Genomic DNA, 16,416 nt, shown 5'->3' with positions numbered 1-16,416 from the left:
CATCCACGTCGTGACAGTCGGGGCGGGCACTGTGGTTACCATTAACCGGTGGTGCAAGGCAGAGTCTGTCCTCACCCAATCAAGTACCGCTGCCCACGCAGAAGTAGGACAGCTTCTGGGGCTCCAGGATAGGCACAGCCCCCCCCCCGCCCCCCGCCAGTGCTGGTGGCTCTGTTCCGCACAAACGGGGAAGCCCTGAGCCAGGGAAGGGGGTGGACCACAAGGCTTTTTCCTAAAATACTTTAATACTAAGTGGTCGTCTGGCTGGTCACGTTAGGAGTGGTTAGCATAGACAGGGTTGAAGGGTGGGTGGACCCGCCCTTTTCAGATTTGCACGGGGGCTGGCAGTCCGCAGATGTCGACGCAGGTGTGGACGCAGGTGTCGACACCATGGGCCCGGGCTCCTCCATGTGCAGAGCCTTCTCCTGGCTGCTGATCGGGCCCTGGCCCCGGCTGTTGATCGACATCGCGGCACGCAGCGCCGACTTGACGGCCGTCTCCACCCAGCCATGCGGGTACGCGGTGTGCTCCCCAGCGAAGTAGATGCGACCCTGGGGGACCGTCCAGTCGAACTCGCCGCCGTCCTTTTGCCAAAGCGTGGGCGGCTGCAGCACGAAGCCGCCCTGGCTGTGCGGATCCTCCGCCCAGCGTTTGACAGCGCCGGTGCCGTCCCAGAGCCGGTACACTACCGGCCCGTGCAGTGCCGCCACGTCGTCCAGCGCCAAGCGCAGCGTGTCATCTAAGCTTAGGCCAGCGAATGTGGCCGACGCGTCCGACCACGTGTAGGAGGCCAGCAGCAGCGCACCCTCGCCCGGGGGCGGGTAGAATATCTCGCGCGACGGGCGGTCGGTGTTCGAGTGGCCCCCCAGGATGTGCTCCTCGTGCCAGAAGGCCCGGCGGAAGCTCAGGTACACCTTGGTGGCCTGCACGTAGTGCAGCTCCTTCAGCGCCTCCTGCAACGGGCGCGTCAGCGGCGGTGAGAATTTCATGCGCTGCAGCGCCGGGCCGCTCGCGGTCAGCAGCACCACGTCGGCGTCCATGGTCTTCTGATTCCGGGCCCGGTGCGCGCTCCCTATGTGCACGCGCACCTCCGCCTCCGGCTCCTGGGTTATCGCCCCGACAGGAGTGTGCAGCAGCACGGGCACCGACAGCGAGCTCAGCAGCGCGCGCGGCAGCAGGTCCCAGCCGCCCACGATGCGGCTGTGCCTGTGGGGTGGCGGGCAGGACCGTGACCGGGGCTCTCCGGCCCTGCTCCTTCCTGCCGGCCTTCCTGCGCACTCCTGGGTACCTGTTCTCGGTTTCACCTCCCAGAACCCTCTAATCTCACTCTACTCCCGGCCCATACTTGACACCTGCTGGCTCCCGGGGAGCCCACCCGCACTCATCCACCACTGCCTGAAGTCCCGAGGGCGGGGAAGCCGAGAATCATGTGACCCAGGAACACCACCTCTTCTATTCTGGACCTGCCCTTCTTCAAGAACCTTTCTTACCCATTACCTCCAGACAACACCGAATGTGGGGGCAAGTGTGGCCAGACCCGGGCATCCTGTCTCTCCTCCCCTTGGGCCCCTTCTCTCTACAAGCTGGCCCTTCTCAATAGCCCCTGCCTGCCTGCCCCATGCTGGTGGCCCCCACCACTCTGTTACTCCCACCATTGGCCCTGCAGGCCCCGCCCCTCACCGTTGTCGATCACTGAGGCCACTGTGGGCTCGCAGAGCCTCTGCGAAGCTGAGATAGAAGAAGCCTTCCTTGGACATCACGTCTCCCAGGAGATGCATGGCAGCCTGGCTCAGGTTCCCCTCCTTCAGGAGGTATTCCTGGGGGACAGGCGCAGGCTGGGGTCAGAGCCCAGGCAAGTTGCACCTGCCAGTTCCATCCCCACTCCTGCCGGGACCCTCCCCAGTGGAGCCTCCCCGTTACCTGACACCACAAAGAGCTTGGTAGGTTCCCTGGACCTTAGCGATCGGTCCCCCTCATCTTGTGACAGATAAGAAAACTGAAGCCCAGAGAGGGGGCATGTCCAGCCCCATGGTCAGGCAGGGAGGCCGTGTCAGCCCTGGGTCCCAGGTTCCTGCCCTCTGACTCTAGGACCAAAGCCCACGGCACCCTCCCAGGCCTGGTTTCAGACAGGGACACCGAGACCCCCACTCACCAGGAGCGTCTGCTTCTCAAACTTCCTTATCGCCTTTCTGCAGCCCAATGTCTTGAGGTCGCTGAGGGCCTGCAGTGGAACAAGCAGACAGCGCTGAGCTGCAGGGCAGGATGGTAGAGCCGGGCCTGGGGTTCAAGTCTGGGTGCTCTTCCTGCTCCTGCCCATGGCTGGCCATTTACCACCTTTGCCGATGCTGTGCCCTGGGCCTTGCCCTCCACTGCTACTCAGATGTCACCGCTCCGGGAAGTCTTCCTGAGTCGTTAATGCCCACCCCCCGGCACACCTGGGCACGGAAATGCTCATCCCAGTCTGCGCTATTTGGCCTGTGTGTCCTAGGCTGTGAGCATGCTGGTGCAGGCAGGGACTGTGTCTGTGTCAGTGCTGCGTCATTCTGGTGCCCAGTAACTATCACCTGGATCATTGTGGGCACAGACGAAAGCAGAGTTCCCTCCCTGCCCATAGCCCTCCTCAGATGGCTCCCTGGCACCTGGAGCCACAGAGTTCTAGCCCCTCAGCCTGGCATCCGAGCCCCTGCCAGCCTCTCGGTCACCATCTCTTAAGGAAGCTCCAGTTCTAAGGACAATATCCTGTGCCCAGAGCACCCTCAGCTCTGCCACCCTGCACTTGTTCCCCTGGCTAATCCAGCACACCGGTGGCCATCCTCACTGCCTGTCCACCTGGCTTCCCCTAGTGGCCGCGGAGCTCCCTGAAGGATGTGCCCTTCACTGGCTCGCTCACCGTTCACCTCGTTTCCCTCGGCTCCCTAAACTGGGCAGCGCCAACACAGAAATGGCCTGAACTCGGCACCACCCTTGTCCAGAAGGGGAGAGGGACCATTAGGAGCTGCCAGAGAAGGGGGAGGTCAGCTCCTCCCTGAGGGCATCAGGGAAGGCTTCCCGCAGGAGGGGACTTTGGAGCTGGTTCTTGAGGGATGGACAGGGTTCTCTGGGTGGGAAGGGAAAGGGTCTTCCAGGCAGGGCAGAAAGGATCTAGGGGAGAGGATGAAGCCTGAGTTGGGGTTGGGGCTGTGGGGACAAAGAGGTGGGAACAGTGCAAAAGAGTCAGGGAAAGGCCCTGGCTGGTTTGGCTCAGCAGTTAGAGCGTCAGCCTGCGGACCAGAGTCTCGGGTTCGATTCCGGTCAGGGGCATATACTTAGGTTGCAGTTGAGTCCCCGGCCCTGGTTGGGGTCCTGCGGGAGGCAACCAATCGATGTCTCACATCGATGTTTCTCTCTCTCCCTCCCTCCCACTCTATCTGAAGATAAATGGAAAAATATCCTCAGGTGAGGATTAAAAAGAAAGAGTGAAAGGGTGGGGCGGGGCAGGCAGTGAGGATAGCACTCAGAGTCGGCCTCGTGTCTGGGAGCGACAGGGCTGGGCGAGTAGGGAAGCCGGGAGCATGAGGGTTTAGGGGAAGACACAGCTCAGTGTCGGGGTCCTGGGGATGGCCAGGGGTAGGTGGATGTAGGTGTGGGTCTCAGGAGATGAATTTGGAAGACATCCGCCTGCAGATCAAAGTTGAAGCCAAAGATGTAGAAAGGTGAGGTTGTCCAGGACAGTGTGGGTGGCACGGGGATCAGAGACAAGGCTGACAGGGCTCTGGGGACTGGCAGAGGTCACGGGAAAACTACAGATGGAGTTGGCGGCGCTGGAAGGCCAGAAGGCGTGCGGGAGAGGAGAAAATCCCGGCCAGAGGGAAGAAGGGGCGAGGGGCAGGCGGGTGCGCCACCTTGTTGAGAGCCATCTGGTAGATGTCCTCAGGCGCGTGGCCCCTCTCCTCGGGGTACAGATCGTAGCCCAGCTTCTCCGGCATCTTCTCCACCACGTAGTTCCGCAGCTTCACGTCGCCCACTTGGGTCCACGCGTTCTCGTCGTACTGGATGAATTCGGTCAGGTTGAGCCCCAGGCTCTTGCAGAGCTCATGCAGGATCCTGCGGGAGCAGGCAAGGCTGGGAGGGTCCGGCAGGGGGGCGGGGCTCCCTGTCCCCACGGGGCTTGAAGAAGGGAAGGGAGCGGGTAGGGCAGCGGGGGATGGGGTTTGAGGATGGGCGTGAGACTGGAGTGGGGCTAGGTGTGGGGTCATCAGTGCTGGAGACAGGAATGAAATGGGGACAAGGTTGGAGGGCCAAGGGTAGTCCGGGTGTAGGGTTGGGCTGGGAGTGCGAGTTGGCTTTTGCTGGGGTTGGATGGAGGCTTGGGACAGAGAAGAGACCAGGTCAGGGGAGGCAGAGCTGGGGATCCAGAGGCGCTGGGTGGGGCTAGCTAGGGGTCCAGCTGGACTTGGTGGCTTGAGCACTTCAGGGGTGCAGTGGTGGGGCTGGGATTGGGGAAAGAACAGAGTTGGAGGCTGGGTCTCTGGTTGAGGCTGGTGCCAGGTCAGGCCTTACTTGTGCGAGGAGGGCATGCGCATGGCCCCCAGCTCCCCAATCCAGCCTGTCTTCTCATCCCGGTAGGTGAGGACGCGGCCCCCAATCCTGTTGTCTGCCTCTAGGATGGTGACCTGAGGGAGGGGGACATCGAGCAGGGCCCCTCAGCTCCTCCCACTGACCCCATCCTCCCATGCCAGCCCCCCAAGTTCCATCCCCACAGCAGCATAGACCGAAACTAGACAGGGGTCCCTTCCTCTGTGAGGAGTGGCCGGTGGGAGAACAGAGAGTCGCAGGGAGCATGCGCAGTATGAAAATGTCCACATGGCCACAGGAAGGCTGCCGCCCAGATGAGAGGGATTTCCCAGCGCAGGGAGGGGGGAATTCCTCATATGCGCAGAAATCCCTGGCCGGGTCCAATTCTCATTCTTGGGTTTCAGTGAGAAGGGCCGTGGTTAGACCTCAGGGGGGCACTTCCCCTTGGGCAGAGTGTCCATCTCCACCAACACAAATTCCCTCCGAAAGCTCAGAGGTTTCCGGGGACTGCTTCTGGGATGGGAGTGGGACGCAGTCAAAGGCCTCTCGGTGCACCATGCACTCCCTCTGGGAGCAGGAGCTCCAGGCCTCCCTCCCAGACCACAAGGAAAGCTCCCTCTCCCCACCATTCCCACCCCTCCACAGGCATGCAGCCAGGTCCCTCCAGCTGCAGCAGGAAAGACTCAAAGTAGACTGCAAGCAGCACTTCTCACCTTGTGTCCGGCATCGCTAAGCACCTTGGCGGCCACCAGCCCAGCCACACCAGCACCAACCACAATCACCCTCTGGGGATGTAATGTCCGGTTGAGGCCCAAGGTCACAACCTTGAGCAGCTGTTCATAATCAGGATCCTGCATACACTTCTCAAAGGGGTCCTGGCTGTAGACAGTCTTCCATTCTAGGGAGGCCACCAGGCCAAGGAGGATGGGGACCAGGGCCAGGAGGCGCCAGGCTGGGGAGGAGGACATGGTCAGTGGGTATGTGGGGGAAGAACAGGTTCTGCCCCTCACCTCCCATGTGCCCCTCCTCTGCTTACTTACCCAACAAGGGCGTCATGACTCTCACTGGGAGGTAGAGTCTGGGTTGGTAGGGAAGCAAGGGCCACTGTGACAGAGGACTGGGTTCCACCCCAGCGTGGCTCCCTGTGGGCCACCCAGCTCCCACCTCAGCCCTCCCCGCTATGCTCCCCACTCTCTCTGGACACGTGTTCCCTGATCCTGGTCCCACAGTCTCCTGCTCTGGGCTCGCCTGCCTGTCTGCCCTCCTCTCCCCTCCCTGCACCCCTTCCCCAGCTCTGCCTCCTTGTCTCTCTTCTCTAATCCCCTTTTCTCACCTCCTCCCAGTCTGTCCGTCTCTCCTCTGTGCCTTGGCTGTCTGAGGACAGGAGCACTGCCTGTCTGCTCTGTCCCCTCTGCTTGTCTGTGGGGTTTCCCTCCGGGGGCCCTTAAACCAGCTGAGCCCCGCCCTCCCCTCCCTTTTGGAAAGAGGAGGAAACGAAACTGCTTTCCTGGGTCCTGGGGTGAGGTGCTCAGGGTCTAACTGAGGCTGGAGAGGGGTGGCCGGTGGGGCAGGGGAGTCAGGAGGAAGCAAATCAGTCTGATTCCTTCCTCTTGCCCCAGATGGTTCTGGATAGTTGGAGGGAATAAAGGCTTAATTAACCATGCTAAGGGCCGGCTGCCCTGGACTGTCCCGGGAAACAGGGTCCCCGTGTCTGCCTTCTCCTGTGCTCTCTGCCTCCCTGACTCTCCGAAGGGGAGAAGGGGTCTCTGGCCTTGGGGCTGCATGTTCCCTGTGACAGCCTCTGAATCCCTCTCGGTGCCAGCCCTTGCTGTGCCCTGAATGGCACTCCCTGGCTCCCCACCCCTCCCACAGGGCTGTTCTGTACCCGCTGTCTCCCGCTCCGTGACATGGGTGCCACAGTGGACTCAGGCAGCAAGCGGCACAGTGGTTGGAGGCAGGGCCATGGGTATCTTCCACCCAGGGACTCTGTGCAAGGGACCCACCACTCTGTGACTCCGGTCTACAGTGTGTGACTCCAGTCTACTCGGAGGACCAGCTAGAGTCCAGGTCAGGCCCTGTGACCGACACCTGGGTCAGTACCAGAACCTGCTCCTCAGGAAATGCCGGCTGCCGCTGAGATGCTTGGAGGGACCTAGGTGAGTGCTCCTCACCCCTGGCTGCACAAGGGGCAGCCCAGGAGGCGTCTGCCCAGCCTCACCGTCCCCGCTAGAACACTGGAGGCTCCGTTCAGCCTCGGAGAAATGGCCCCATGAGCTCCTGCCTCTCTGCTTTTAGTTTCTGCTACCCCCACCTCTGGAGCACTGTTTTAATTTTAATTTTTTTCTTTCTTTCTTTTTAGAGAGGAAGGGAGAAGGAGAGAGAGAGAGAGAAAAACATCGATGAGAGAGAACATCGATTGGCCACCTCCTGCTTGCCCCCCAATGGGGATCGGGCCCACAACCTGGGCATGTGCCCTGACCAGGAATCGAACCAGTGACTCTTGGGGCATGGTTTGATGCTCAACCACTGAGCCACACTGGCCACACTGGGGCTGTTTTATCTTGAGGGGCGGGTGGCAGGCAATGAGAACAAGGTGACCCGGCTATGAGGAACTCTCACACGGTGTGTGGGGGGGGGTAGCAGAGGTCTCCTGGCTGTGGGGCTTTGTCAGGGGAAATATGGCGGGTACCCTGAAGTGGGTGGGGGTGGGGCGGCAATTCAGGGATTTTCCTGGGGTAGGAGGGGAGGGCTCCACGCTGCGGGGAGGAGGAAGGGCAGAGGCACGGATCCATGGCAGCAACAGGGCCAGAAAGTCCGAGCAGTAAATCACTGGGATGTGGTTTGATGGGGAGTTGCACAGAGTGAGTCAGAAAACATATGATGCGGGGGTGGGGAATGGGAGGCAGTGGCCAAGAAGGAAACAAAATCAGTGAGCTGCACAGAGCTCAGAGGACCAGCCAAAGCAAAAGGCACGAGCCAGTAAAACAGCAGCAAGAGGGACTATCCCCAGTGACACTCACTCTGAGGTGGCCTCAGCTCAGTGCTTTGCATGCACTGGGGCAGCACAAGGCTGCGTTTGACAGAGGAGGTACCGAGGCTCAGACATGGTGAACGGGTGGTCAGGGGAGACCGCGGGCCCGCGCCAGGCCTCCCCATGGCAGGCCCTGCCTGCTTCGCTCACGGTGACGGAGGGTGTGAGTGCCACCGGCTTAGACCTCACCCACAGTGCCAGCAGCTGTACCTCGAGCACATTCCCCTCCAATCCCAGACACTGTGAGGGAGGGGACCTGGCCTGCAGAGGGAAAGGCGCATATCCTGCCCGGGAATGGCAGGTGTCCCCTGCCCAGAGGTCCCCGTGCTTCATGGCAAAGCCCCACAGAGAAAGGAAGCAGAAAGGGCTGGAGGCAGCAGAGCCCAGGGGCTCCCAGGGCCTGTGCCAGGAGCAATGGTCCCCAGAGCGACTGGGGGGCCCTGCTGAGGTCCCTGAGAAGGCCCCCTGGTCACTCGCACACAGGATTGCTTTCCGAAGTCCCCCTGGCTCCAGGCGCGCCCAGCTAGGCTAGTCTGGGAAGAGGAGTGGAGTGCTGGCCTTCCCAACGCCCACCAAGGAGTCAGCAGGGGAGAGCGGGCCCGGCTGGACTCAAGCAGGCTGCCCAGAATCAGGAGCCAGCCTGGCACGAGAGTCCGGTCCTCCCAGCCTGATCAGCTTCCTTGCTGCTGATAAAATGACAACAGGTGCTGTTCAGTCCCATGTGCCAAATACTTCGGATCTTTTTTCTTTTTTAAATCTCAATCAACTGAGCCACACCGGCCAGAATGTGTCAGATACTTTTTTTTTTTTTTAAATAATTTTTCTGTATTGATTTTAGGGAGAAAGGAAGGGAGAGGGACAGATATCGATGAGAGAGAACATCGACTGGCCGCCTCCTGCATGCCCCCCACTGGGGATCAGGCTCACAACCTGGCATTTACTTTATACATTCGCCTTCCTTTACTCCAGGAACAACTTGACAAGGGGGCACGCAGTGTCCTCACTTAACAGTGTACAGAACGGAGGCCCAGAAAGTCACCTGCTAAGTGACTGAGCCTGGGTCTGTTTGTTTTTTTTCCCCCAGATAGAGTGGGAGGAGAGAAACATCGATGTGGAAGGGACACATCGAATGGCTGCCACCCACACGACCCAACCAGGGCCAGGGACAAACTGCAACCGAGGTACGTGCCCTTAGCAGGAACCGAACCTGGGTCTCTCTGGACCGCGGGCCGACGTTCTAACCGCTGAGCCAAACCGGCCAGGGCTGGGTTTGATCCCAAGAGCTTGGCTCTAGCCCTGTACTCAGCAACAAGCTGGGACTCCTGGACAAGGGGTGGGGCCAGGGCATGGTTCCCACCTGGGCACTATTGCCATGCAGGCCATGTTTGTGGGGGTTGCCCTGTTGGGTGTTGAGCAGCGCCACCGGTCTCTCCCCATTACGTGCCAGTAACATTCCCCGTCAAGCTGGGACAGCCACAGGTATCTCCAGACACTGCCAACTGTTTCTGGGGTTAGGTGGATGTTGGGTGGAACTCCCGAGTGACCCGATCTAGTCCAGGATGGAGACCTGGGTGCGGTGGGCAGGAAGGCCACATAACAAGAAGTTGTTTTGGGGACAGGAGATTGTGAGTCACTGGCGGAACTGCCTTCCAGAGCCATTCCGAGGAGATTGCTGTCAGGGTTAAGTTTCTGGTGTGGGTTAAGGTGGGATGGGTAAGACAACGCATTTGGGTCAGGTTAGGAGCTAGACACACTGAGAATGGGGGTGGGGCAGACGGGGCAAGGCCTGGGCTTCCCACCACATCAAGTATGTTTGTTTCAATTAATTTGGGGATAGTATGGCTTTATGATGTAGTTCCTAAAAAACAATGTAAATCCTTCCAGATAAAAACTGTCTTTCGGGCCCTGGCCGGTTTGGCTCAGCGGTTAGAGCGTCCGCCTGCGGTCCAGAGAGACCCAGGTTCGGTTCCCACTAAGGGCGAGTACCTCGGTTGCAGTTTGTCCCCGGCCCTGGTTGGTCGTGCGGGTGGCAGCCACTTGATGTGTCCCTTTCGCATCGATGTTTCTCTCTCTCTTTCTTCCTCTCTCTCCCTCCCACTCTATCTGTACAAAAAATGGAAAAATGTCCTCGGGTGAGGATAAAAAAAAAACAAAAAAAAAACTGTCTTTCGGGCCCTGGCTGGTGTTGCACAGTGGTTAGAGCATTGGGGGAAGACGAACCAAAAGGTCTTGGGTTTGATTCCTGGTCAACGGCATGTACCTGGGTTGCAGGTTCAATCCCTGGCTCTGGTCAGGGTACATGGGAGAGGCAACCAATTGATTTCTCTCTCTCCCTCCCTTCTTCCCTTCCACTATCTCTAAAAATCAATGAAAAAATATATCCTTGGGTGAGGATTAACAACAAAAAAGTCTTTAGGGAGAAAACCTTATTGTATAATTTGCTTCTATAACCCCAAAGACGATTCTAATGGGGGTTCAGATCAAGTGTGAAGCAGCCAGAGACCTGGCCCAGCCCCCTGGGGGCCTCTGTGGCCCGTCCCGGCAGCTAAAGTTGACGGTGGCCACACAGATGTGTGAGGGACAGGATGAGAGCCTTATGTGTATTTTTTTCTGAGTTAGCCCAAAGAACCCTGAATGGTCACTATTACAAGTTTCACCGAGTCTCAGAGAGAGGCAGAGCCTGCCCAGGGGTTGCCCAAGGCCCCAGGTAGAAGTCAGGGGTCCAGACCTGGATAGGGGAAGGGCAGAGAGGGCAAAGGGCAGACTTACTGATGCCCAGATCTCTGGCCAGACCCCTGGACATTGGCATCCTTCCCATGGAGCCCTCCTGCCCCCTCCTTCCCTTTCCAAAACCCCCAGGCCCGGGGTCGGGGGACACTCACTGCATGGCTGGCTCCGGGAGTCTCTCTCAGCATCCATGGCTCGTCAGCCTGGGGAAGAAGTCATCGTCAGGGTGAACAGTCGTGGCTTGGTCCCGATGCCCTGTTAGACCAGTGGTGCCAGTCCTGGTATGGGGTCAGAGTGGGTGTGATTGTGGAGGGCAATCAGACGCTTTTACGGACTTCAAACAAATATGAGAACCGAGGGCCTGGGACGAAGAGCCCAGGTGCATTCACTGCCTCATAGCCCATCTCGTTGCGTTTACATTTTCTCCCTCCCCCATCAAATTATTTTAAAGCAAATCCCAGATGTACGATTATTTTATAGTTAAATACTTCAAGATGTTTCCATAAAACAGGTGTTGGCCAACCTTTTAGTGTAAGTATTTGGGCCAATCTCCATTTCGTCTACTCAACTCTGCCCACAAGATAGAAAGAATAGGTGTGGCTGTGTTCCAAAAAAACTTTACTTAGGAACAGAACTGGGTGTCCTTTGCCAATCTGTGCTCTAAAAGATAAGAACTTACTTTGTAATAAAACTATAGCCTAGCCGATTTGGCTCAGGGGTTAGAGTGTCAGCCCATGGACTGGAAAGTCCCAGGTTCGGTTCCGGCTAAAGGCATGTACCTCGGTTGCAGTTTGTCCCCGGCCCCGGTTGGGGTCGTGTGGGTGGCAGCCACTCGCTGTGTCTCTCTCACATTGATGTGACTCTCTGTCTCTTCTTCCCTCTCCCCCTCCCGCTCTACCTGAAGATACATGCAAAAGTGTCCTCGGGTGAGGATTAAAAAAGCAAATAAAACGAAACTACAATACCATGATCCCATTTAAAATGGCACTAAATCAGTGTCCACATCTCCCTGAATGTCTCAAACATTTTTTTTTAACCTTTATTGTTGAATGTATTACAGATATTCCTCATTTTTTCCCCCATTGACCCCCTAACGCTCCCCTCCCATCCCCCTCCTGCCTTTTCCCACACTGTTGTCTGTTTCTATTGGTTATGCATATGTGCATATAATTTTTTTGGTTTATTTCTTCCCACCCTCCAACCCCCCTTCCCTTTGAGGTTTGTCAGTCTAGCAACCAATTTGTACTTCTTAATCCCTTCACTTATTTCGCCCATTTCCCCAACCCCCTCCCATCTGGCAACCAACAAAATGTTCTCTGTATCTATGAGAATGTTTCTGTTCTGCTTGTTCATTTTGTTTGTAGATTCGATTGTTGATAGCTATGTATTATTTTATTTTATTTATTTTATATTTTAATCTTTATTGTTGAATGTATTACAGATATTCCTCATTCCCCCTCCCCATTGACCTCCTCCTACCCACTCCCGCTCCCCTCCTACCTTTTCCCACACTGCTGTCTGTGTCCATTGGTTATACATATATGCATATAAGTTTTTTGGTTTATTTCTTCCCACCTTCCAAACCCCCCTTCCTTTTGAGGTTTGTCATTCTAGCAACCAATTTGTTCTTCTTAATCCCTCATTTTTTTCACCCATTCCTCCAACCCCCCTTCCATCTGGCAACCAAGAAATGTTCTCTGTATCTATGAGAATGTTTCTGTTCTGCCTGTTCATTTTGTTTGTAGACACCATTGTCGGTAGATATGTAATCATTGTCATTTTGTTTGTTCATATATTTTATCTTTTTCTTCAAAAAGACCCTTCAACATTTCATATAATAACGATTTGGGCCCTGGACGGTTTGGCTCAGCGCTTAGAGTGTCGGCCTGTGGTCTGGAGAGACCCGGGTTCGGTTCCCGCTAAGGGCATGTACCTCAGTTGCAGTTTGTCCCCGGCCCTGGTTGGGTTGTGTGCGTGGCAGCCACTCAATGTGTCCCTTTCACATCAATATTTCTCTCTGTCTCTCCCCCTCTCACTCTATCTGAACAAAATATCGAAAAATGTCCTCGGGTGAGGATTAAAAAAAAACAAAACAAAACGATTTGGTGGTGACGCACTCCTTTAACTTTTTCTTGTCTGGGAAAGTCTTTTGCTGCAGTCCAGCTGCAGCAGGATCCGGGGGCCCGAAGGTGGTAAGGCACGGCGCTGGGAGACGGATGACTACACGACTCAGAGGAAGTGTGACAGTTTTGGTTTATTGCAAATTTCTATGTGCTTACATACTTTCTTTTTTGGCATACATTTGACATTTGAGGTTAAAGAAGCAGGGAGTTACATTCCATAGTACCAGGATGTTAGTTTCATTTTTATCAGAATTAATTTATAGATACAAAGAAGGGAGTAGAGTAACCTGTGAGACAGTTTTCTATAGGCCCTCTGAGATTAATAGTTGACCTTTATTTAAAATGTAGTTCTGGGTTTTTAGATCAGCTAGTTTTTGTTTTACCTCCCTAACTAACTCAGGACATTTCTTATAAAACCTATTCAATTGCAATGATTGAGATTTCTTTTGTTCCTTTGTGCGTAAACACGAAGGGGGACCTTGGCGTGCCAATTGTTCCATGAAGGCAAGCTTTCATAAGGAACATGGAGTCTGTCTTTGTTAACTATTCTTATTCTACCTTCATTATATGCTCCTGTAAAGAGCAAGGGAGGGTCAGGTATCCTTTGTATACTTCTAGCCCCTCTAGGTGGGTACCGTAGTTTTCCTTTTATCCAATAACCTATATAAGGAAACCCTTCAGCAGTGGGTAGGGGTTGATACAATTTTCTTTTATTCTCTTGAAATACTTTCTATCTGGAGAGGAGGTACAGGAGTATAAGGTGCCTCCATTAGTTCTACCTGTCAATTCATCCATGAATTGTTTATTAGGGACTTTCAGGGAAAATTTTTTACCTAATTGAATTAGTAAATTATTAAGACAGTCTGGACATGCAGTGGTGACTGTTTCAGGGGAAGCTGGAGTTTCTTCAGAAATTAATTGAAGAGGCATGATTTCAGATACCTTGTTTGTTACTCCCAGGATAGTCATACAGTAGAATAATAATTGTTACAATTCCTGTAATACCCTTTAGTCCCACCCCCATGCTACGTCCTCTTCCTAGAAGATGCGTTCCTTGAAGCTTTCTTCTCCATATCCGGACTCTGTCAAACAATATGGTTGGAAGAGGATGTGGCACTCTTTATATGGCCATCAATTCTAAATGACAGCTTTGCAGGATAGAGTAACCTTGGTTGTAGGTTCTTGCTTTTCATCACTCTGAATATTTACCATTCCCTTCTGGCCTGCAAAGTTTCTTTTGAGAAATCAGCTGACAGTCTTATGGCAACGCCCTTGTAGGTAACTAACTGCTTTTCTCTTGCTGCTTTTAAGATTCTTTGTCTTTTTTTTTTATTTATTTTTTATCCTCACTCGAGGACATTTTTCCATTTTTTGTACAGATAGAGTGGGAGGGAGAGAGAGGAAGGGAGAGAGAGAGAGAAACATCGACTGAAGGGACACATCGAGTGGCTGCCACCCGCACGACCAACCAGGGCTGGGGACAAACTGCAACCGAAGTACGTGCCCTTAGTGGGAACCGAACCCGGGTCTCTACGGACTGCAGGCCGACGCTCTAACCGCTGAGCCAAACTGGCCAGGCAAGATTCTTTGTCTTGAACCTTTTGCATTTTGATGATGATGTGTCTTGGTGTGGGCCTCTTGGGGTTCATCTTGTTTGGGACTCTCTGTGCTTCCTGGACTTGTATGTCTGTTTTCTTCACCAAGTTAGGGAAGTTTTCTGCTATTATTGTTTCAAATAGGTTTTCGATTTCTTGTTCTCTCTCTTCTTCTGGCACCCCCAAGATGCATATGTTGGCACGCTTGAAGTTGTCCCAGAGGCTCCTTACACTATCCTCATTTTTTCTTTTTGCTGTTCTGATTGGATGTTTTTTGCTTCCTTATATTCCAAATCGATGGTTTGCTTCTTGGCTTTACCTACTCTACTACTGAATCTGTGTAAATTACTCATTTCAGTTAGTGCCTCCTTCATTTCTGACTGGTACTTTTTTATGCTCTTGAGGCCCTCACTAAGTTCATTGAGTATCCTTATAAGCACTATTTTGAACTCAGCATGTTAGGTTGCTTATCTCCATTTCACTTAGTTCTTTTCCTAGAGATTTTTTCTGTTCTTTCATTTGGGACCTGTTTCTTTGTCTCCTCATTTTGGCTGCCTCCCTGTTTGTTTCTGTGTATTACTTAATGGGAGGTATGGGGCTGAGGCCAGATGCTGCTCGTTTGAAAGAATTTAGGAAAACCTGAAGCAGGATCCAAGACGGGCCAATCCTATGGTTAAGAAACGGCAACAGCTTGGGTGGGCCTGAAAGTTGGGTGGGGCGGGGCCTCAGGGAGTCAGCAGGGCGGGGCTACCAGTGTGAGCTAGGTTGCTGGAGTCCCAGATATGGTGGCTGTCTGCCGCCCCAGGGAATGGCTCACCAAAGTAACAAAGGCCTCTGACAGCACTTTTGTCCCGTAGAAAGCCCCCTCTCTAGCCCTCGCTCCAATGCAAACAGCTCAGTTCTTCCCTGTATGTCTCTGGTGCCCCTTGAGCTGCCTCCCCTCCGAGCTTAGAGGAAGTGAGTCTGATAAGTCCGTACATGGGCCCTTTAAGAGGAGCTGCCTGGGGCTCCAGCCGCCTCAGCCTCCCTGAGCCTCAGTTCCCGCTGGTTTTCCAGCCAGAAGTTATGGGGATTGTCTTCCTGGCACTGCAACCCCGAGCGGGGGCCTGGTGTGGGACTGGGACCCCTCAGTCCTCAGGGAGGACCTTCCCAGCCGAGGTGTCCTCCTGATTTTTATCCGCCACACGTGGGTGTGGGACCAGCCCGTCTGCCTCCAGCCCTCCTACCAGTCTCGATGTGGCTGCTTCTTTTAATTCCGTAGTTGTAGGACTTCCATTCAGCTTGATGTCAGGTGGTTTTGAATGATGGTTGTTCTGTAGTTTAGTTGTAACTTTGATATGGTTGTGGGAGGACGCGATACTCCGTTTACCTACACTGCCATCTTGACCAGAAGTCCTCAAACATTTTTAAACAACTGGTTTGTTTGAATCAAGATTCAGTAAGAGCGCTGGCTGGTTTGGCTCAGCAGTTACAGCATCGGCCTGAGGACCAGTTGCGGGTTTAATTCCAGTCAAGGGCACGTACCTTGGTTGCAGTTCATTCTCCTGCCCCGGTCGGGGTCATGTAGGAGGCAACCAGTCAATGTGTGTCTCTCACATTGATGTTTCTTTCTCTCTCCCTCTCACTCTAAAGATAAATGGAGAAATATCCTCGAGTGAGGATTAAAAAAAAAGTGCCCTGGCCAATTTGGTTTGGCTCAGCAGTCTAGAGAGACCGGGGTTCGGTTCCTGCTAAGGGCACATACCTCGGTTGCAGTTTGTCCCCAGCCCTGGTTGGTCGTGCGGGTGGCAGCCACTTGATGTGTCCCTTTCACGTCGATGTTTCTCTCCCCCTCCCGCTCTATCTGAACAAAAAATGGAAAAATGTCCTCGGGTGAGGATTAAAAAAGAAAAAAATTTCAAGAGCTCACACTGCATTTGAGTGACACTGAGTGTCCTTGTCACTCAGTGTCACTTTCAGTTCAGAGGACTTGGGGTCTATGTCCTAGAACCAGGGAGTCTGATGTGACCCCATAGCACTTACATGAGACCTCTGGTTTCTGCCCCAGGGAAATCTTTGGAGCTCACGGGGTGAACCCAGATGGTGTCTGCAGGTGCCCAGGCAAGTGAATGACTGTTTGAAGCGACCACTGCCAAGGAGAGAGAGCTGAGGGACAGGGACAGTGGGGACAGTTTAGTCTGGCTGGTGCCCAGAGCAGACCTGGCTTCTGAGGGTGAGGGATCGTGTTGCTGGGAAGTCCTCGGCTGCTGCCCTGAGTCTGCGGACACTCTCAAAGCTCCCAGGCGATTTCGAGGGGGCAGTGGTGTGCTGGGGCTGGCATCAGAGGAACCCACGACCTGAGTTTGTGTGTGTGTAGTGTGAGTGCCTAAATAATGTACTATTCAGT

The 16,416-nt window shown here is 54.5% G+C and overlaps 1 protein-coding gene across 1 annotated transcript; it reads right to left on the bottom strand.

Moving 5' to 3' along the window:
- Window positions 1-248: 248 nt before the first annotated feature.
- On the bottom strand, window positions 249-10,572 carry IL4I1 (interleukin 4 induced 1). Its single transcript, XM_036274996.1, has 7 exons — window positions 10,468-10,572; window positions 5,268-5,506; window positions 4,540-4,652; window positions 3,882-4,083; window positions 2,153-2,221; window positions 1,681-1,817; window positions 249-1,206 (listed from the first exon to the last, which is right to left on the bottom strand). Exons 1-7 carry the CDS (start codon window positions 10,502-10,504, stop codon window positions 249-251), a joined length of 1,755 nt encoding a protein of 584 aa, XP_036130889.1. The 5' UTR covers window positions 10,505-10,572.
- Window positions 10,573-16,416: the final 5,844 nt, after the last annotated feature.

This window comes from Molossus molossus, unplaced genomic scaffold (assembly GCF_014108415.1).
Source record: "Molossus molossus isolate mMolMol1 unplaced genomic scaffold, mMolMol1.p scaffold_m16_p_21, whole genome shotgun sequence".
Classification (NCBI taxonomy): Eukaryota; Metazoa; Chordata; class Mammalia; order Chiroptera; family Molossidae; genus Molossus; species Molossus molossus.
Note: the sequence above shows the minus strand (reverse complement) of the source record. Positions and strands in the feature narration are given on the sequence as shown.

Bases quoted from the DNA above. Each gene is read 5' to 3' on its own strand.
- IL4I1 (XM_036274996.1), bottom strand. From the start codon at position 10,504: ATGGATGCTGAGAGAGACTCCCGGAGCCAGCCATGCA. The intron at 5,507-10,467 runs GTGAGTGTCCCC...CCTCCTCCCCAG, and splicing joins CTCCCGGAGCCAGCCATGCA to CCTGGCGCCTCCTGGCCCTG. The intron at 4,653-5,267 runs GTGAGAAGTGCT...CCCCTCCCTCAG, and splicing joins TTAGCGATGCCGGACACAAG to GTCACCATCCTAGAGGCAGA.